The following is a 22,533-nucleotide window of genomic DNA, read 5'->3' as shown; positions in this document are numbered from 1 at the left end:
ATAATGATCCCCTGGTGCTTAGTAATCAGATGCAGCCTACATTTACTGAATTATCATGTCTGGCTTGCTAAGTGCCAAGGCCACTGTGACCCCAAATTCAATATAAAGCACCCATCATGAGCACATGAATGGAGCCAAACAGAATGTCTACGTCAGAAACGTTGTATAAACCACCGCCCAACACACACACGTAACTGTGGTGAGTCTGATAAAAACATTTACTCTGGCAAAAAGAAAACTTGAGCAGTGTTTGCTTAGTATGTTGGGAGCCTGGGATCACAATCTGGTGTGATGACACAAAAGTCTGCACTGTGGTCCTTCATGTTTTTATTACATGGTCTAATATTAATCTTGAGGTCAGATGTGGACACACACAATCATCTGGAAAGTCAATTTCGACACACACTCAACTGGTTGTCGACAGACAAACCACAGGAAAGAGTCGTTTATTAGATTTATTTGTCCAGGTTTTGAGATATCCATCTATGAGATTTTTACTGCCACGGCAACACAACGAACCACTTTCTTTGCTTATATTATATCCATGCTCACCTTAAGCCTCAGTGATGCTTTCCAAACCGATTTTCTCCAAACTGACTGAGGCTGTGTACCTACAGCTCATCCAAGTGATTGTCTGCGTACCTGGAAAATGCTCGATGTGCACAGACAAGCGAAAACCAGCCACATGCAACGCAATATCTTTTTTTTCCTAGGAAGGCGAAGGCATGGTCCCCCTATAGTCCATCCTAATGTGTCTTACATTGCTTCTGATGGACAGAGATAAACGTACTTATCTTACCTGAACCTAACTAACCGAACTAATGAAGGCAGTGAATACTAGCCAAATAATAATAACAACACTCTCTAATGCACTCTCTCGTCTTGGTTCTGAATAATAACTGAGCTGCAGAGTTTTGAATAAGCTTAAGTCTCTTATTGCTGTATTTTGGAAGGTCTGTGAAAACTGCATTACAATCGAGTCTGCTAGAAATAAAGGCAGGAATCCACTTTTCTGCATCTGCTTGATTCAGAAATGGTTGTACTTTAGCTATGTTTCTGAGGTGGAAAAAAAAATGTTTTTGTCACATTGTTAAAGTGGTACTTGAAGGTTAGATCTGAATCTAGGATTTAATCCATGGACTTAAATAGATTAGACAAAGGGTTAGGATAAATAAATTACACATGGGAGCATGTCTGACATTGTGAAATCACTTTGGCCGTGCAGATACTCACAACCCTCGTGGATGCACCCAGCCAACATTTGTTTGTGGGGTCCATGTGGGTAGTAAATGGACTGAAAATGGTCTGGGATTGTCCACAGGTTCCATAGTGGCCCCACTTACGCATAGGTGAGCCCATGTAGCCCTAACATAACCCATGTGAGTCCCACCCATGTAAGCAATAGGCATTGAGCCATTATGGAACTCAATCACATGTAGGGCCAATTTTTCAGCCTCTTTACTACCCACATGGGCCACACATGCAAATGCTGGCTGGGCATCAATCATAAATCAAGCCTCAGGATGAATTGTAACAACTCAGTAGAACTTTTCATCTAAAAATGTCATGACATCCACATGTATATTTGTCCAAGACTGGTGCATAACCAAAAACCCAAAAACTCAGTGTCTTGTGTGGCTGTAGACTCTTAGTTTTGTTTTAAAATGTTTCAGTGCTGTGATTCCATTCACCTTTCTCATCTTCAGTGATACAACTGAAGGTATTTGCAGAGCTAGATACCATTGGAGGTAATGGAAAAATAATATTTCTGCAATTCTTTTAAAATGACCCCTCAGCTTGTTTTCAGCAATGTTTTGCACTGTGTTCAGCCATCTTGTGACATATTAATAGTCTGACTGTGTCTTACCTTTAAAGTAAACACCCTCAGACTGTAGTCATCCTCCTGGGTTACCGTGACAACAGTGATCTCGATGCCTTCATGGGTCACAGTGTCTTCGGGCCAGTACTCTGCGCATTTCTGCAAGACACAGTGAACGCTTGAGTGGATATTTCTACCCATCCCATTATTAACTTATTTGTCAATTTTTCCATTTATGCATCATCATCATCATCATCATGATTATTTTACTGACCTCGTTTTTCTCCTCCAGGTTGGTGATCATCACTATGATTGGGCATCTCTCCTGCCACACCATCCTCCAGAAGTCCCCAACTGTGTTCACGGTGGGACCCTGGGTGGCGATGTATGCACATTCCTCACCCCCATAACCCTGCAAACACACACACACACACACACACACACACAAACAGTTATATGCCTTGACACATACAATTATCTGTTTCTGCGCCCAGGTTCCCTTGTCAAAAAGCCAATACGATTTTTCCATTGGATTTTGGATTATTGCAGAAAATAAACTCTGTGGTAAACAATTGTTTATGATACTTACACATTTTGTTCAGCAAGATGATCTTCACAAAGAAGTATGTAAGAAGGTAAGTGAAGCTGTATTTATGTAGCGCTTATAGCACTATAGACAAATGAAAATGCAGTTTCATGACTTTTGAAGCCATGTTCAGCACAGTTCGGCATGACGATGTTCTGTTTCATTTAGCCTCATGTTACCAACCGCCTTTTGTGATGTATTTTAAGTCATAGAACAAAACATGAAAGTCTCTTAAGCTTGTGTTAACCATTAACTTATTTCAGGTATCTAATTGAAAAAAACTTATTCAGGAAACCCATTGAGTTCGAGGTGAGGGAACCAGGAGTGCTGAAATGTTAAATTATTTCCAGGTTTTAAGACTCATTCCTTCAGCAATCTATGCTGGGGAAAGATTTTGCTTATAAATATGCACATTCCTACTTACTTTGAGATAATTAGCATTGATGTAGGTAGTGAGGAAATCATCTTCATCCAATGACTTCAAGATCACTCGGCTGTGTGTGTCTGGAGGTGGACAGTGTGAGATTATCATAAGAAAGAGAGACAGATGGGTTGTAATTCAAAGAGATGAAGAGCACAGGAAGATAATATTTATGCATACACGCTGTATTACTGCATATATTACAGCTCAGTTTTATTACAAGGTTGTCTTTTTGTGTGCAGTGTCTTAGTGTGAGTATCAATATTCTGCCACACAGAGACTGACCTTTTACAAACACATCTTAACTAAACAGTTGATGAGAATGTGAAATTATTATAAAGAAGCAGCACAAAAAGCAATTTTACATGATTTTTTAGTGACTGCTCCAGCTTGTGGTGCATCAGTACTCACTGGGGAGGATGGTTTTGTAGCGGTTCTTTCTCACCAGCCCTGGGTAGTTGTACTCCTTCGGATCCACAAAGTTCATGGGAGTTTCCTGCCGATGGACACACAGAACAATGGGTGCAACAACAATCAGCCCTTGCAGAAATGGAGGGGAAGTCCTAACCATACCTTCTACAATTCAACATAAAGTCACAGAGGTGGGACCAAGTCATTGTCATCTTCATCAAATGTAAAGCCTTTTTAACAACAGAGTAATAATATGGCCCTATTGAGTTGACAATCATGGTTTCTTTTTAAAAAATGTATTTTTTTGTTAAAAAAAGTCATCTTAACATTAACTTGCTAAATATGTCACTATTAGCCTCAGCTTACGGTTCTTGGTGCAACTTCAAATGTCGAAAGATGTGTCATTTTTGACCTGCATGGTTTTTATAAAGCAATTCCTTTTTCTTTCTTTATTTTTTTTTAATTGACCACAGGATAGTTATGTAAGTGAACAAAATGAGGTGAAATGAAGGGAAATTAATGAATTTGTGTCACACTTTCTAAATAACATTTTAACCTTTGGGCTTGTCTGGAAGGTATCAGGTACTTTAAAGTCAAAAGACTCAAGTCCAAGTGAAGTCATGGGTCCTTGGTGTTAAAGTCCAAGTCTATCTGCAAGTCTTTTTTGATTTTGTCAAGTTTAAAGTCATCAGATTTATATCTCTTGTATGACTTGAGTCCAAGTCACATGAATTGAGTCCATACCTCACCCTGCTGTCTTTCACGCCACTAACTGATTGTCGCCTACGTGATTGAATTTCTATGGACACTTTGTATGTGGTCTTGAACGCACATCTTTCTGCCTCGCAGACACTCACTTGAAATCTCTGTGGATTTTCGTATGCAAATATGCCTGTATCTATTCTTCCTTCGCCCACTAACAGAGGAACAGCTCACGGGTGTGTGCAGAGCTCACGGGTGTGTGCATGTGTGTGGGTTTGTGCATTTGTGCCTGTGTCTGTGTCTGTGTGTGTGTGTGTGTGTGTGTGTGTGTGTGTGTGTGTGTGTATGTGTCAGTGTATGTCTTTTCCGGTGAGTCTCTGTTCATCCCTGTTAATCTAAAGCGTGTAGGTGGGTGAGCTGCTGTTGCTGCACTCACATAAAACTCAGCCTGTAGGCTCTGGTCATCCATGGCCCGTGTGTGTAGCATGGCAGGGGTCAGAGTGTGTGATCCCTGTCGGAGATACTCCTGGGCTGACTGGTCTCTGGGGGATAGCTGGGCTCCGTAGCCGTAGGGCTCAGTGCAGCCAGGTGTACACATGTCCAAAGTCAGGGAAACGTTAGAGCCCCTCCTGTGTGATACATATTGAATAATACAAATGCATATAGATGAACAGTATGTTTCCAATCTGCTTGTGCAATATGAATTTAAAATGTACGAACATAGGACGTCCTGCAGATCCACATATAAATGCAAACAATCCTCATCACATAACAATTTTCTGTTTGTCACTCTTTCCTTCTCTTATTTCCCAAAATATTCCCAGCCCTCTGCAGTCCTAACCTCTCCTGAAGCCCCACTGGTGTGACAGTAAGAGTGACGGCGTCTCCCTCCGTCCTGGTGTCAGTGCCCATTTCGAAGACTGGCGTCTGGGGCACAGGGTCCATGTCCAGCAGGTCCTCCTGAGCATCGGTCCACTCTGACAGGGTAAAGGAGGGTTGGCGGCTCACAGACTGACGCCGATCACCGATGTCCCGCACCACCACTCCCCACGACCACAAGCCGGTGCCGTAACGCCACTTACAGACCATGTGGACAACCTAGGTAGAGGTTTGTAGGAAGAACTCCCATTTTTCCCTTCAAATGTAACCATTCATAAGTCAATAAACAAATCAATTGAGCAAGAAACTAGCAAATCTACAAATGGAAAAAAAGACTGATCCAGTCAATCTAGTTTCTTTAGAGATGTTCTGATACCATCTTTTCCTTTCCAGTATCGATTCTTATTCCTGAACCTTTGTATCAGCCAAATACTGAGTACTGATCCGAAACCATTGTGTTAAAAAAATAAAATAAAATAAAATAATAAACAGCTTTGCTTTTGCTACTAACCCTGTATGGAAGTGAAATGATTGATAACTCAAGTTAAATTGTTTGCAAAACATGAACAGAGAATGAATACAACAGAACATTCTTTTATAATCTAATTAAACGTTCTGCTAATGGCTACCATTACACTATTTACCGAAATATCAATTCTTCTTCACCTTCACATTCCTCTATGTTGTATCGGATTGGTGCAATGAGTCACATACTTGCAGATACTACTTAATACTACTTTACTTAATCATAAACTGTAAAAAAAAAAAAAAAAGGACATGGCTAGCTTAACATCATCCATTGATTTGTGGTATCCCATTATGAAGCCTGAAGTTCAGTTTTTTGGAGCCAGAAGTGCCCATATTTGGGCAAGAGGCTGGCAAAACAAATAATCATTTTTATAATAATAAACATTATAAATATAATTTCTGGACATTTTTGAACTATTATTATGTTCAAATAATTCTCTCTCTCTGTCTCTCCCTTTTTTACCTTACCTTGTGTGGGAAAGGCATCTGAATGCAGCACAGGAAAACTGATGTCCATACAGATTTTAAAAAATTATTTGTAACTTTGGGCCTTAATAAAATGCAAACTTCTATAAAAATTCACCCCATACTGCTGTAATTAACAGGGAAATTAGCTGGATTGTTTTTGTACCAGGCCGTAAACATGTTTATTATACTCAAGTGGCTATTCAAAAGAGCTGCAATTTTCAGCACTTTCATGTTGGCTTTATTTTTCAGCCCCAAAGCATTTCAGATGGAGTCCCTTCCGATACTGATACTGGTGTCAGAACAACTCTCTCTAAGAATCGTGTTACTTCATGCTAAACTACAGTAATTCAACATCCTTTATAACCTCACCTTTATGGAGAAATTACCAGATTTTTGAAAGTAAACACAAACATGAGTTTTGGGTAGGAATTGAATGGCTTTTCCAGTATTTTACCATTATTACACAGATGGCCACACCAATGCCTGCAGTTCCATGGACAATCCAGTTGTGCTGCGTGGTGTTCACAACCTCCCTCATCAACACCATGGACTGGGCAGTGCAGAGAGAGAAAGAAAAAGGGAAAAGACAGTTAGCCATAGCCAATACCAGATTCAGCAGGGTCTCTTTCTCTCCATCCAAAACAAACAGCTCAATAAGTCAGATCCCAGACCGACACTTACGTCCACTCCAAAAATCGGGTGGCAGGGTAAGATGAAGCCAAGGTAGAAGTCGATGACCTGCAGGGCTTTGTAAATGGAAGAGAAAGGTCCGTTTCCTTCCACCATAAAAAACACCCAGTACCCCTGAGAGGAGAGAGGGAGGGGGCAGATTGTAACATTGAGCTGTGTACTCATTCACGCACTGATCGTCAGGCAGGGATGTGGCTGCTCAGGTGAAAAGCGAACAGAGAAGAAAAGAAAATGCCTAGTACGCAGGCATAAAAAAAAAGTTAATTGACCACATGCAGTCTGGTGTTGTAATCATGGCTGCATTTACAAGGCTCTGGTTGTTTGTTTGTTTTTTTACATATGGTAATGTTGCACGTGTCCCTTTTTGTCTAGAATGAATCAAACATGAAGTCAAAAGAGACAGAGGTGTCCAATCGTAGCCAAGATTATTTTTTTTACACAGCCGACTTAAACACTTAAGAGAATATGACAAGGTAATGATGCATATGACGACAAAATCTCTGCGAAAAAAATAAGGGTCAAGTTGAGAGAATACATTGTGCTCAAGTGTGATTTGCATTGCTAATGTTTCAATTACACTACTGTGGATTTTCATTCTCAATTACATCACATGATGAGCTGAAAACCAAAGCTTGTGCAGGAAAGTCATCTTCATCTAATGTGAAGCAAGCAAACAAAAAAGATTCTATCCACTTTTACTTTGTTTTTCTGGTTTCTGCTGACGTCCATTCACATACCGTGACTTGGGAGATGACAAACAGTGCAGCCCAGCAGTAGATCTCAACCACAAGTGCGTACACCTTGTGTATAAACACTTCCTCTCCCTGGGGGCTTTGGCTTCCTCCTGGCCCATCTTTGCATTTTGGTAACCTGTCTTTTTTAGCGCCTCCGTCGCCTATTTTATCAGTCCTTGTGGGCTCATCCAGCCAGACGGGGTCCTCATCAGGCCTCAGAAAGATGGAGTCCTCGGTGTGGGAACGGGTGGAGCTGCTTAACCGGCGGGTCATTATCCCCCTGTTAAATGAAGGTATTTGGATCCTGACTCAGTTTTTGACATGTACTATGTTTGCAATGTACACCATCTGAAAATCTAACAAAATACTGTGATATGAAGAGTGTAGGATCTCCAAGAGCTCCCAAAAAACACTGTTTGAAAAGATAAAAAGAGTGTGTGCTTCAGTTGTTACTTTAACCCCTTGCAAACAAAACAAAAGGCGTGGGAAGTGTTATTTATGGTTTTATACTGTTTTTGAGACCTTTGATGTGGTGTTAGATTCTAAGACACCCTCTGTGAACAACAAGCAGACATAACTTCAAAACTTCACAAAATAATGGCTTCTAATATGTCTTGGTAAGTGGTCATTGTCTTTATTGCTTGACGAATAACACGTGCACAGAAGAAAATTCAACAAAACTAAATATTGATTTCCAGTCCAATTATGAGTGAGCTGTGTTTGTCAGGTTGGGTGTTTTTAAATGATCGTGCATATGACAAAAAGAGTTGTGCTTATTCCACCGGCCTATTCAGATGTATAGCTAAGCGGCTTGGAGTGGCTCTCATCTCCGGATCCTCTTGTCTCCCTCAGATTGGACTCACTTGTGTGAATGTGTGTGTGTTTGTGTGTGTGTGTGCGTTTGCGTGTTTGAGAGAGAGAGAGAGAGAGAGAAAAAGAGAGAGGCTCCATTGTGGAGAGATGAGTCAGGGGTAGCGTGTTTACAGCCCTGTCCGTCGCCTTGGCAACAGAGTGGCTCTCATCCCTCTCATCCGTCCTGAGCATTATCATCTACTGACACACACATACACACACACACAATCTCTGTTTTAGTCAGCAGTGTATTCAAAGGCCTGCTCTTTTGTCCTTCAACCATTAATAAAGGTGTTTTGTACATTTGGCTGATTACCGCCACGTGGTCGGTGCGGATGTGTGAATGCGGGGGCCTGTGAGAGTGGTGCTGTAGTGTTTGCGCACATATCGCTTTTATCTGAATGTGTTGCTGATGCCTAAATTTGTCACCAGTGAGTTTCACACAAGTTTATTTTTTATTTATATGAACTTTTTTTTTTTATCAATGATTACCAAACAAACAATGCTGTTGAAAATTACTTTCCAGTAACTGGAATCTTTTTGAAAAAACAAAAACAAAACAAAAAAAACCGATATGGCCTCTCACATGACTCACCTATGATAGATGGCAGGGAACTGGGGAGGGAGTCAGATCACATGATCAAGTTAAATCCTGTATCCTGTAGCAACCAGCTGTTGTCAGCCATTGTAAGGCAGTGTCAAATCTTGAAGGACAGAAGACGACAGCAAAACACATCTCATGTTTCAGGAATTCAAAAAGAGAGTTAAAACAGTTGCACTGTCGCACATGTGCTCCGCCCTCTACTGACCCCTATGGGTATTAATACTCCTACAATCATGAGCACATTTCACACACTTAATCTCAATAAAAGTAGTCAACCAGTCAAGCAATGGTGCCAACCTAAATACGTTAACCTGCAAGGTTGGCCAAAGCTCCACCCAGTTCGGCTGCATATTACCTGGGCTGGCTGTGGCCCTACTTCTCCGCTGCAGCAGCGGCTTTGATAGGACTTCTGCTGGAGGGTGAGGGGCATCCTCCACTGGCATTTTTTTATAGACAAGCTTGTTCATAAAGCTGTTTTATGCACTCTGACACCTTATGTATGCTTAAGGTACAAAATGTGAATCACTTTATATTATTGTGAATTCGAAAAATCTTGGCACGCCACCAGGCATTATATCGGGGGCCAGATTTGGCCCGTAGGCCTTTCGGGGACCAGATTATGTGTGGTTTCCACATTTATAAAGGTAAGTATGTCCTGACTGGCTGGCAACGTTTATGCAGATTCAGTCTGTGAACATGTGCTTATGATTGAAGGAGTATTATCCAAAGAGTCCAATAGTGAGCCTCCCTTGCAATAATACTAGGGTTACAATATCGTAACCTTTGTTACAGGTCATTTAAACACATCGTGTCTCTAAATGTTTTACACTTCTATACACCTCAAACTCAACTGGTCACGCTGACACAGGGTTGGTAATGTTGTTTCATCTAAAGATGGATCAGAGTAGCACCCTTGTCAGCTCCCAGCTGTGCTTTCATGAGCGGAGGATGGTGATGTAAGGTGACACAGTAAACTGTCAATATTTCTTCCCCTCTCTTTCTTCTTCTTCCTCTCCTTCTCTCCCTCCCTACGAGACGGGGAACGATTTGAGCCAGACTAAGCAGGCACCATCAGAAATACATTCAGATTGCTCCAGTCGAATCAGTATGCATGAAGTCAAGCCTACTCTGCTCTCCTCTCTCCTCCCTCTCATCTCCCCTCCTCTCCTTCTGTGCCACTGGACCCTGTTGAACGAATGAGGTGAGCTCAGCGGAATATGAGACCACACCAGTAGCAGGAGCTCTGTGTGTGTGTGTGTGTGTGTGTGTGTGTGTGTGTGTGTGTGTGTGTGTGTGTGTGTGTGTGTGTGTGTGTGTGTGTGTGTGTGTGTGTGTGTGTGTGTGTGTGTGTGTGTGTGTGTGTGTGTTCGAGAGAGAGATGGTGCAGGTGTTGAACAGAGGGGAGCTGCTTTGAGTCCTTTTCTACCTCTCTTTGCTTGCTGCGAAGGTGGTTTTGAAGTGATGACGCCAGTTAGCCCGGCCCGTAGTCATGGCAACATGCATACATGCAATGTACACACACATATAACACACACACACAAACACACACATACACACAGATTGTGTTGTATAAGAGAGGCTGCCAGAGTTCAGCGTATTTCTGCTTTTTAAAAACAAAAGAGGGACAGGTAGAGAAGTGGATGGAGGGATGAATGGGAGAAAAAGCAGCTCTTTTTGTGTGAAGGTTGTCTGAGGCAATGACGCAGTGAGGTTGGCGTTTTGGTAACTGTGGCAACCAACATACTGTAGCATGCACACACACACACACACACACACACACACTTTGGCAGACAAACTGCATGAAAAATGAAAAACACAAACATGCATCTGCACTGGGAGAACAGTGGCAACATTCACATTTGTCTTGAAAAAAATCTGCCTCTCTTTGCTTTGATTCTTTGAGGTAAATATCTTTGTTTTTCCTGTTGCTTGGTTTGGCTGTTCAGTGCCTGCTCACTGAGTTGTTTGGTAGATTTAACCAGGACTGTAGCTTGATTTTTAAAAATACAAAGTCTCATAAGTCCTCCTTACCCCCACCCTCACCTCTTTTGACCAGACGCTGAAAATAAAGCCTCAGATTTTTTATTTTTTATTTTTTTTAACAGTTAACAGTCAGATTTTATTCACCACCATACTGTGTCAATCTCTTTTTTTAACTTCCAGGAATTCCCCAATACTAAGCACATTTAATTTATAATGCTTAAAAGTTAAAGAATACATACACAGTAAGACAGATAATACTGAAATCTGAATATAGAATGTAGTGTCCTCCCAATACCGGAAATAATACAGAGGACATGACCTCTGTGTCCTCATGGTAAGCATGGCCCTGCTTTTAACCCTTTAACAAACTTGCTTTTGTTTCCATTTTAGGCTAAAGATGGTTAAAATTGCTTAATGTCACACTGTAAGTGTCAGTTTCATGCCTATTTTGTCTCAGCTTGCTCCAACTCTTGATTGAAGCTATTTGATGTTAACACAGAGAAAAATGTCAAACTGAGACTTATTTGTTTTTATGGCCACACTGCTCAAATGTCTTCTGCCCAAATCTCCAAAAACAAGCCTCATTTTAAGAAAATCTATCGTTGGAAACTTTGCGATCTCATTTAGAATTTAAAGTTATGTTATGTAAGTTTGAACGATATATGACAATCAAAGGCGTAGGATTCAGGGGGTTTTAATATCCTATTAAAACATAAAACATTTAATTCTTACAGAATTAAAAACACTGATGCAGAAAAGGCACAATTGGGGCATAAATAATTTACAAAATAAAATAATTTAAATGTTTGATGCTCAAAATTATCTGGTGAAGGATCCCCGAATCTGATGCTTCTTATGTGTCCCCATCAAAGCTGAAACCCACCCCCAAAAGAAACCTACGCCCTCGGTGACAGTTGTTATTTGTGCCCATACAGATATAATAATTCTGTCTATATTAGCGTATATACATTGTTCCTGATGATTGTTGGGAAAACTCACAGAGCGCATAAGATTTATTATTAGAAATTACATAAAGAGTCAATAGCAAGCTGAATATTTAAAAAGAGGGGAACATTTTGACATACATAAAACACCTTTGACAGTCTAATGCTAAATAAACTCCAGTTAGCAATAACACCACTATTCAAACACAGTATTCTGAGGGGAAAAAAGCACAACCAAGGTAAGTGGAATCATGGCAAATAAGTCAAACCTGACAGCTGATTCAGCCTCATTCCTCATGGAAGGTCTACTGTCTTTGGGTCCTTACAAATTCCACCCCCTCAGTCTTCAAATAGCATATGTGTGTAGTGTTTCCATTGATCTGCGTCCATTCAAAGCACCCTACATCCAGCTGAGTCTGAATTGAGCCATACAATAAGCCCCAGCAGAACCACAGGACCAGGAAGGACTGTCTGCTGACAGCTGTGTAAAGCTCTTTTCCTGCAATCAGGAACAAGGGGAACTAATCTGGTTTAATATTTTTTCTTTTGGTAACATCTGGCTCGTGTTTTAATGGACATTTTTGATGCAATCAAAATTTGTTTGTCTCAAAAAATAGTGGGCACAAATCTGCTTCTCCTCCCTATTTTTATAAAAGGTCAGGATTTTGTTTTTGTCCCTGCCATTACAGCAAAAAAATCTCAGGTACAGCAGCATTTCCTGTTTCCAGGTGAATTGAGAGTGAAGTATTGAGCGTGTTGTTGAAGTGCTGAATGTGTCAGGGAGACAAGGTAAGAGGAAGCTCTTACTGAAAGTGATGATGGGATGGTAACGTGAGATAAAGTCACGAGGGGCCAAGACCTGCCTCATCAACCTTTTCACTGTCATACACACTCGCACGGATAAAATCATGATATCAATACATACATAAGCTCACAATGACCTTAGAATTAAATGCCCAGAGAGCCTGCAGCTTCCTCCTGTATATCACAGAGACAGATAATCAATCGGCTCTATTGTTTACATACAGTCATACAATCTCCTGCAGCAGCTCCAGGGGCATTTCAAAGAGAAATATCATTAACACACGTACAAACTTACAATTCAGCCTCAGCTATACTGTATGAATAATTGAAATGTGCTGCATAGCGAATTGATTTACAGGGCTGCTGGAGATAAATTTGGATTCCTGGTGACAAAGGATTGTGTTACATGATTGCACTGCATCAAAACACCAGTGCAGGAATGGCATTCTCTGGCAGTCATTCATACTAAGACAATACACCATTCATATCACGTACATGGCTACGGTGAGCTAGAGCGACCACACAGTGCAGAGCTAGATGGATTAGTAATGAATCACCCAGGGAGGTGGACTGTTGCATCTCTCGCTGGTAACTCCCACATTGTCACATAGACATGATACAACACAGAGGAAATCAAGCTCTGAATAATAATAGATGAGAGAGGAAACGCACAGCTTGAGCAGCACCGAGGAACCAACCTGTTGGCAAATGATCTGTTTTAATGAATAAACAAGCACATACAGAGGCTACAGAGGCACATCCCTACCTTTTCACAGCCAGGGAAGTGCAGCAGCTATCTGAACTGTGGGGGCTTTACTGAGGAATTGGTATTCACCTCATGTCGCACAGCCACGGAGGGGGAAAAGAGGGAGACGGAGGGAGTAGAGGAGAGCTGGAACAGTCGCTCACCCAGAGCCTTAAGTCTGGTTAGGATAAGTCCTCTTACCTGGCTGAGCCCGTCCTCACATCGCCATCTGCCGCTCTGCTCCCTCCGAGCCAAAGACCAGGAGCCAAACACCAAGAACCACGCCAATCCCTTTACTGCTCCTCTGTCTGGGAGACGAAGGAGAGTGTTTGCATGTAAGAAGGAGACAGTAAGGAGGCAGAGGACGTGTGTGAGTATAGGAGAGGCAGAATCTATGAATGTGTGTGTGAAAGAGAAAAAGAGCTATGAAAAAGTCTGATTGGTTTTTCTTTTGTTTGTATCCTGGAGGAGAGAGAGATCCACAGGCGGCAGCTTCGTCTAGGTATATGCAGCAAGAGGCTGTACGGTAGCCTTGGCAACAGAGCCAGAATGAGGGAGAGCGAGCGAGGGAGCGAGGGAGCTGGAGAGCGAGAGAGACTGTGTTTGTGTGTGTGTGTGTGTGTGTGTGTGTGTGTGTATTAATCACATTGTGGGCACATAAATCTGTTCACACTGTCACATTACAGAGACTCACCTCCAAAAAGATCACTCCCACATGATACAACATTAAATTCTTGGGTTAAAGGTTTGAAGCTCGTGATATATTCAATATTTTAATTACTGTCAACAAATCCTATATGCCAAATCCAACAGCAAATGTATCCTACTAACACGTATTGCATCACCAAAGCCTGATATATCCTATTCCTCTGTGCCACAGACCTCAATTGTTGCCCTTTAAACTGTTAAAAACACATCATGTAACATGTCATGGGTGACATGTTACCTCATTGTCATCAACATAGTCACTGTAATTTATTTTGAATCGTACATACAGTGTTCTGCTGCTGTATATACTCGATTACCAAATGTGTATTCATCCGCAGCTGAAAATAGTCCTCAATAAATGCAATATTTACTTCAAGAAATAATTGTTAAAACTGGTGTCCACCTGTTGTTAAGAAATTAAACAATTTATTTATTAGTTGTTTTAAAAGATTAATGTCTTCAGTAGGAATGACTGAGTTTAAGTTAAGAGCCACAGACACAGCAGGCAACAGGAACAATTTCAGAATGGACAATTGGTGGTTTTGGTCTTTTCATTGGGTTTGAACAATGCAGAATATTTCCAGCCTCATCTTTTAAGTTCATTCTCCATGTCCCGATGTCCTTCTAGGTGACAAAGACACATTTGTGTGTGTAGGGGGTTCCAGTCGGATCATAACACATCACTGAGCAGTGAGCAGCCCCCCACTGTCACCACTAATGCTTCCAAGTTGTAGGCGCTGCCACCCACCTCTCACCCTGTTGCTCACTCTTGATCAGCCAGGTCTGCACTCTTTTTCCGGTCGCCATCGTTTTTGTCGTCCCTATGATCTCGCTGCTTTTATCCTCTCGCGCGGTTCCTCTCGTTTCCTACACTACCCCCAACTCCCTCCCCCTCTGTTGCTCTTTCTCTCTCTTTCCTTACAACCTCCTGTCATATCTTGTCTGCCCCCCTTCAGAGTGCTGCACTCTCGCTCTCTTTCCCTCCTTCCTGTTCCGCCATATGGTAGCCTTTCCCTGTCAGCTCTCTGAACTGAGCAGCAGAAAACAGCCAGCATCTGATCAACACAAATGCTGAGAAGCACAAACACCATGCTGATTTACTTTTTTCAGATTCAAATTTGCTTTACTGTATGACCATAAAGCTTGCCAACGCACGTCGTGTAATGTTTACAACATGAGTATGATCATTCTGTAAGAAGAGAGAAAAAAATGGCAATGCCTACACTATGGATGCACGATAATATCGGCATGTCATTGGTATCAGCAGATATCGGCTTTTAAATATCAAAATAGGCCAATATGCTGATATGACAATCTAATATATTTTTTTTTATTGACAAAGTGAACATATACAAAACATCAACCCTAAGTTGAAGTATTTTTCTTAATTTCCACAATGAATGTTACATACATTGAAAACCATTGTATTTTATGTCTCCATCTGCTGGTGGGCCATAAGGATAAGAGTTTGCATAATATGATGGTAATTCCCCCGCAGAAGAGGCTTGATAATCACTGTAACTAGGTGGGGAAAAAGTGGATATGATGGTATCTATATCAGTTATCAGACAAATGAATTATACAGGGTTGTCTGTTTTTCAGACTATTTTTTGGGGCTTTTTGCCTTTATTATTTATAGGAAAACACAGGCGTAAAAGGGGTTGGAGACAAACCCGCAGCTATTGCAGCAAGGACTTAGCAAAAAATCCAATTGTGGCCCTTGAACCAATTTTAAATAGCCCTCAGCTTGACTTTCAAAATATACTATAGCTCTCTACACAGTATTGGTCAATCAAGCATGATCACTGCATTTTTCCCTTCGCATCACAATGGCAGGACTATAATACAGTTTTCAGACACGCACCAAATAGGAACTAATGTGTTTTCATAAACGGACAGTAAAAAAAGAACAGTTACCTAACAGCAGACATTTCCTGCCATGGCCCAAACATAGCAAAGAAACGTACAGTGGACATTGAGGACCACTGCTTACAGGAGCAGTGAAAAGTTAAAAGATAAAACGGATGTGTTTGCCTTGTTTGCTTGTGATTTTTTATTTTTATTTTATTACCTATTTGACGGAAGAAGTGGCTGGCCCCCACGTATATTCACATCATATAATCTGGCCCCAATCAAAAAGGTTTGGGCACCCCTGATTTAGTCCATTACCATAAACAATTAATTAAAATTACAATTACATCTCATCTCATTGAACACAAGTTTTCTTTGTCTCTGTCCCTCTCTGTCCCTGCTTTGGTCACTATTTATGACCCACTTCAGAGTCCTCTCCTCCTCGTCCATATATCTCTCCCACACACCCTCGCTCCAATCAACTAAATGAACTCCTCTGTCCTTCCTTATCTTCTCCTCCTCATCCCTTTATAAAATGACCTCACCACGAATGCACACGCGCGCACACACACACACACAAGGTCACTGTCACACAGTGTAAACAGTGAGTGTGAAAGAACCACCTAACCTAATTAATGATAGAGGAAAAGCGGCTGATATCTGGCAGCCTTGAGCTGTCTTGTTCTCTAGCAGCTACATAGAAGCATCAAACCGTTACATCACTTCCTCATTTTCTCTCGCTGTGCTACATAGCAACATTTTTCTGTAGCTATCTGACTTTAATATGGTGTTTCACTTTGTAAGTCTCATAGGGAGAGGCAACAGAAATTTAAAAATCGTTACTGCTTGGAAAATTTGAATTAAAAAGATACAGCACATATGGATTTAAAATCAGCACAGCTGTATTTGTAATATATATATATATATATATATATATATATATATAATATAAATGATGATTAAAATTTTAAAATGTCTAAGCATAAAGTCATGATGGAGATGGATCATTCCCTTAGTATCAAATGGAGGCATCTAGTGGTCCAAATTGCTCATTGCTGGTATCTTTATGAATGAGCAGTAGCCAGCTGTGTCATTACTCCTCACCTCTGGAGTGTTAAGCTAACAACAAGGTGGCTTAAAACGTTCCTGTCTGTTACTGAAATAATGCCAATGTCAGATTTGACTGTGACTCATCATATCACATCCAGCCTGCCTATCTGGAGTCATAAAACACAGGCTGACAGGGACAGGCAGGCTAATCTGGTGGCAAATTTTGCATTGGAGGGAATCAGGGAGCTGTTTAGTGTTCATCTGATGACCGCAGGCTGCTGCAGTCAGCTTGTTTCCTGTAGACACCATGTGATACTACAGTGCATTGGATCTGTGTGGAGAACTTACTGGTATAAACACATTCAGTCACAGGTTCAAGCAAAACACAAATCAGCCATAAAAAAATAAAGGAAAAATTTCATTCATTGTCACTGTTACAATGATAGCTATGGAGGGACGATTTGCGCTTTTATTTCGATAAAAACCCCGTCACAATCAGTGGATTGTGGTGAATTTCCATTATTGAGATTATCGTGAATATCATGTCTAGCAGCATTCAGAGAGGCTGCTGGGCAACCAGCGATAAAAACACATTGTAAAATTAGGCTGCATCAACCTTAGGCCATTTCAAATAATAGAATGTCCAGGCTTTTTGTAATTGATTGCTTTTCACCAAAAACCATTTTTCACCTAAACGTGTCTCCTCTGATTTCATATTTTAAATCTGTCTCATAAGAATCCTCCAATTTCATGCAAGTGATAAGTTGCTGGTGCACCCCTTTCATAAACAGCTGACAAATACTTCCTCATAGCAGCTGATCAATCTGGTAGAATAACTTTGAATGGACAAAAAATGTTAACTTTAAAAGCAAATGTGATCCTTTAAGGGCCTTTACCCGGCAAAAATAAATAAATAAATAAATATCAAGGCTCTGCATTCTAATCTTTAAATAAAATGACAGCAAGTAGTCAGAAAAGTGTCTATCACCTGAGGACAAGGGACCTGAACTTGACTGTGGTCGCAAAAAGTGACATAGCTTACTGATTCTATAAAATAGGTATATAAAAAAATATAATATAATATATTATATAATAGGTAACACAAGGCTATGCAACACGTTCTCATCCCAAGTCATCACACGTTGCAACTCTGCAGTGGACTTCCCTGTGTACATATTACTTTTTAGGCATTTCTCTGCAACTGCTATATCATGATGTCAACAAATGCACATAGTGGGATGACGTAGCACGTGGTTATGTTTAGACAACACAAGCACATGGCAACCAATGCTTGAACGTCAACAAACGCACATGCTGGGACGGATGGTTAGGATTAGGGGAAGGAGGCACGAGTGTAGAAAAAAACATCACATTCAGACGTGAAGCAAATACCAGACACCCACATGAAAGTCTGGGGTTTGTTGGATCCATCCACCACTGCTCTTTATATTACGTCATTACCAACAACGTTTCAACCTGACGCCATCCTGCCGCGTTTCATGCCAACACAGTAGGTGCCATCCAGCACACCCTGAACGGTTCTGTCTGGATGCACTCTTACCTAACGCTGTTCAGCACAGGCGAATGGTGGCTTTTTGTAATTTTTGTAACTTTTCAGGTTTGGAATTAGAACAAGCTGGGCTATCTCAGTTATGAAGGGGAGAACATAAAACAGCATCAGTTGTCTGATGTGTTTTATTGAGTAAAACTAGAATAAAGGATGGTTGCCTAAGTGTGTGTAATGACACGAGTGGTCTCATTTTGTTAGTGTGATGGTGTACTGGACATGACACAATAATTTATGTGTTTATCTGTGAATGAGTGTGAGTCTATTTGTGCTTTCCAGACTGTGTATATAGAAAGTGTTGAATGTGCAGGATTTATTTCATTCATCCTACTGTCATGAATACATGTGTGTATATGATGGAGAAAGGAGAGTGTGAATCTTTCCAAGGCTAATCTGAAGAGCAGAAAATACTGAGGAATCAGATGTCTTTAATTGAGTTTTTTAATGGGGTGTGCAGAGATAATGTATATCCGATGCATCTCCGCCCTCGCTGCAGGGCTTTGTCACAATGATCTCACCACCCCGCTGTTGCTAAGTGACCCCTTTTCAACATTGTACAATCCCAACGATGGACGAGACTTCAGACGGGACGATTTCAAACGCTAGATTAGGAGTCTATGTTTACTCCAGTGTTCAAATCTAAACAACAAGCTCTGACAGCAAAGAAGTAAACACGCATGTTCATGGGTCAAAGCAGCAATTATGACTATTTGCTTTGCATAAACAAACAGATGAGAGACAGTTATGCAGATGGAGAGATAGAGAACAGAGTTATAATATCCTGCCCTTACAGTTGCTGTGACCAATTTTTCTTTACAAGCATAATTACAGCAGAAACGTCACCCAAATCTAAACACACATTTAAAGGGAAACATCCGCTCTGCCCCCTTTACTGTGAGGCTTTACAGTATAAAGCCTCTGTTGCTCTGTGGATTTAAGAATCAGATGAGTATGTTCAGTTTATAGGATAGAGATGAGATGGTTTCTGTACTACTCAGTTGTTACCAAAGCTAAAAAGGACGTGTCTTGTAATTAACTAGCAACTGCCCAGCTTGTATATAGAGAAAAATAATTAATTGGCTATTCCCTTGGGTGTTTCCATTGGAAGCAAAGAACAAAAAAAAAAAAAAAAAAAAAATTGGCAACAGATTGTGTAAACAAACTTCAAACACTTTTCTCTATTATTAAATCAGCAAGTTTTAGGCTATTTTTCTTTCAGAGAACTATCATCATATCACACAGTTAGCTGAGGAAAAGGTGGGGTTCACTTGGATTGAAAACATTTAAAAACATCCTCCCAGCAATCACAAACTGGGAATAAAAATCAAGAAAATCTTTCTGGTTTTTTTTTTTTTTTTTTTTTTTTAGACATGAGATGAAAGGAAAACTTATATAAAATACAACTAGGTTGTCAAAAAATAATCTATGTGAAAGGTGTGACATCAGTGTGATTTTTATGTCCCTTTACATCCAAAACAACCAGCAATCACTTCTACTTATCTTACACATACTTCAACTTCGACTTCTTTATCTCTGATAAACACCTCCAGTTTGAGTTTTGTGGCTGACGGCCAATGTATATAACCATTTTGGCTTAATTAGGAAATTCCTCCATTGTCTTCTTTATTTGGTCTGGAGCTAGAAATGCTTTGGTTCCTTTTCTGCGTGTAACTTCAACATTCAAAGCATCACCTTTTCAGACTGATGTCTGAACTTGAACTGGGTCGCTTTGCTTGTTTGAATCTCTTTCCAGCTGACTCTGATAAAATATGTAATCAAAATATACAGTTAATCATCATATGGACACCATCTGATTTCACTCTTTCCTTTTTTTCCCCGTTTGTTCTTTTGTTATAACAGTACAAAATCTAACATGGAAAAATAGCCACCTCAGTGCCTCACATTTACCAGCATTTACAGGCACCATCCCATGCAATGTCACTGTTTGTCATGTTTATAAATCTCCTTAAAACAACAGTAACATAAAAAGAGGATCCTGTCTGTTCATGGAAATATGTCTGATTTGCATTATGTCTACTGTAAGAGCTAAAGGCAAACACTGGAGCTATATTTACCTTTATCAATGGATAGAAATGGAGCATGGAGGCCTGTTAAATGTAGAAAAGGGAAAAAGACAGCATTAATTTGTATTTTTATTTGCATTATGTGAGTAAATTGCACAATTTGTTTTGCATCTGTGTTTGCACTTCACATTGTAGGTGAGAGATATACAAACAAGGTGAACGTGTACACCGATTCCATATAAAGCAGTGATGCATTATACTTTGATGACTTTTTGACCTTACACGTAAGCAAATACATCACTGCTTTTCCTGCTAGGACTGTGCCCTGCAAAGTAGGTACTTTTAGTCAAAACATGATCTTTTCCTAACCTTAACCAAGCGGTTTTTATGCCTAAACATAACCACATGTTAAACACAGAATTGTTGAAACATAAAGTTTCAATGTATCTGCCACATAATAATGTGCACGTGTAACATTTCAGTGGTTTGCAGAAATGTATCATGCCAAGATTTTTTTCTTCCAATTGCAAATGTAGTTTAATCTTTTGCTTAACTATAGGATTGTGCAGGCCTATGTGAAGGCCCCTTTTGCTAAAAAGAGGTGTTGATATTGGGTTGATTTAAAGCAGCTGCATCCATTTTAATACACATCAGCTTGGGTGAAGAAGTATTTCAGTGATTTTACAAAGACTGAAGAATTTCTGGAAAGGAATTCACAAATTCACACATGATTAAGTGTTATCTTTTGACTATAAGGCTTCATTACTTAATGGGAATGTTCATGAAATTGAAATAATCTCGTACATATCTGTATGCAACTTTTCATTTATCAATAGGTGAATAAATGACGGGCAGGATAAAGTACAGGAAAAAGGGAGAAAATGTCAGAGGAGAGTGATTCAAGTGAGGATGAAATACCACCCGACGAGAGAGTTCTTGATGGGGCTGTTAAAAATGATACTCTCCAATATTTGGAAAACACCATTGACATTTTGAGTAGTACTGTGGAGTACTGTGGGTGCCTGTGTAGCCGCAGCTCTATGGTGAGTAGACCGCTTGGCTCATTTCTTCAAATGTGAATTAGAGATGAATAGTAAATGTTAATGCAAAGTTCTTTTGCAGAAACTTGCAAAACCAATTCTGCCACTCTCCAGGAAAAGAGATAAGTTTGAAACTGGTGTCTTTTCATGCAGCTTCTATATATTGCATCTGTGACTAAAAAGAGCATTAGTGTAAAGGGAAGTTGTGATAGTCTCAAAAAAAAAAGTTGTCATTGTACATTCCTGTAAGCCACATAAATTTCATGTGTATGTTTTAAATACATCATATCAATGATTCTGAAGTGACATAGTCGCTTGCTTTGTCGTCAGGAAGGGAGGGGATGGTAGATGGCATATTATCGATGCAAGACGCCAGACAACCCACAGACTACTGTTGTGGCCACTATTTGAAACCAACAAACAACAACTCCTTGTGCACCATGGAAAAAAAAACCTGTATTCTCTATAGCACGAACACCCACTTCTACAACATGCCAGTATTTTACAGTGTATTCTTGTCAGGTATATCGGGGACATAATGTATTCACCACAATATACTGTTATGTTAATATGTCAGAAACTTGTTGCACGACACTACATGACTATCTGAAGTAATCAGGGCAATATAAAAGCGGAATAAACATTTCTTACAATAATGTTACATAAACTGAAACTGGTGGTGCTGCTGTTTGAGTAGCACTCTATCTATAACCACAGTATAACTTCAGTGCACTCCAGCTGGGATGTTGAGGCCTAAGGTTTAAGTGACGTGCGCATGTTTATGAATTCATGCAGATAACGTGACATTCCTTCCAAGTCTCTGTGTCTGCACACTATCAGCATCATCTCACACACAAAACTACTTGACTCTTGATCTCTGGACAGTTGGGACAGTGGAGAGATGGAAGGGGGCAAACATTATACAATCACAGAAAAAAGAAAAAGAAATACTGTATATGGCAGCAAAAGCACAAGCCTGCAGAAAAACACAGACAAACATGCTGCAACAACCCCCAGAGGATTACACAACATTTCCTTGGGAATGGTGGGTCATCGTGACCAGTTCATATCATTTCCATCTCCATTAGCCATCATCAGCAGGCCTCTTACAACAGCCATTATG

General features: G+C 40.3%; 1 protein-coding gene across 4 annotated transcripts in view; it reads right to left on the bottom strand.

Annotated features, from left to right (window-relative positions):
• The window catches only part of LOC121950813 (tyrosine-protein phosphatase non-receptor type 5-like), a 31,140-nt gene that overhangs the window by 5,241 nt on the left and 3,366 nt on the right, over positions 1-22,533 (bottom strand). Inside the window, exons 3-13 of one of the 4 annotated variants that reach the window (XM_088080013.1) lie at positions 13,372-13,478; positions 8,686-8,794; positions 7,242-7,518; positions 6,496-6,618; positions 6,269-6,364; positions 4,781-5,037; positions 4,376-4,568; positions 3,238-3,322; positions 2,830-2,909; positions 2,094-2,231; positions 1,868-1,978 (exon numbers count right to left, since the gene is read on the bottom strand). In XM_088080013.1, the coding sequence (XP_087936139.1) occupies positions 1,868-1,978; positions 2,094-2,231; positions 2,830-2,909; positions 3,238-3,322; positions 4,376-4,568; positions 4,781-5,037; positions 6,269-6,364; positions 6,496-6,618; positions 7,242-7,511 (1,353 nt within the window). In that variant the 5' untranslated portion in view covers positions 7,512-7,518; positions 8,686-8,794; positions 13,372-13,478. Of the gene's footprint in view, positions 1-1,867; positions 1,979-2,093; positions 2,232-2,829; positions 2,910-3,237; positions 3,323-4,375; positions 4,569-4,780; positions 5,038-6,268; positions 6,365-6,495; positions 6,619-7,241; positions 7,519-8,685; positions 8,795-11,890; positions 12,498-13,191; positions 13,316-13,371; positions 13,724-22,533 lie in introns of those variants that run through there. The other 3 variants (XM_042496936.2, XM_042496937.2, XM_088080014.1) reach the window with 3 other exon arrangements.

The sequence above is a fragment of the Plectropomus leopardus genome, chromosome 7 (genome assembly GCF_026936395.1).
Source record: "Plectropomus leopardus strain MGB_pleo_1.0 chromosome 7, ASM2693639v1, whole genome shotgun sequence".
NCBI lineage: Eukaryota > Metazoa > Chordata > Actinopteri > Perciformes > Serranidae > Plectropomus > Plectropomus leopardus.
This window is presented reverse-complemented; position numbering and strand designations above follow the sequence as displayed.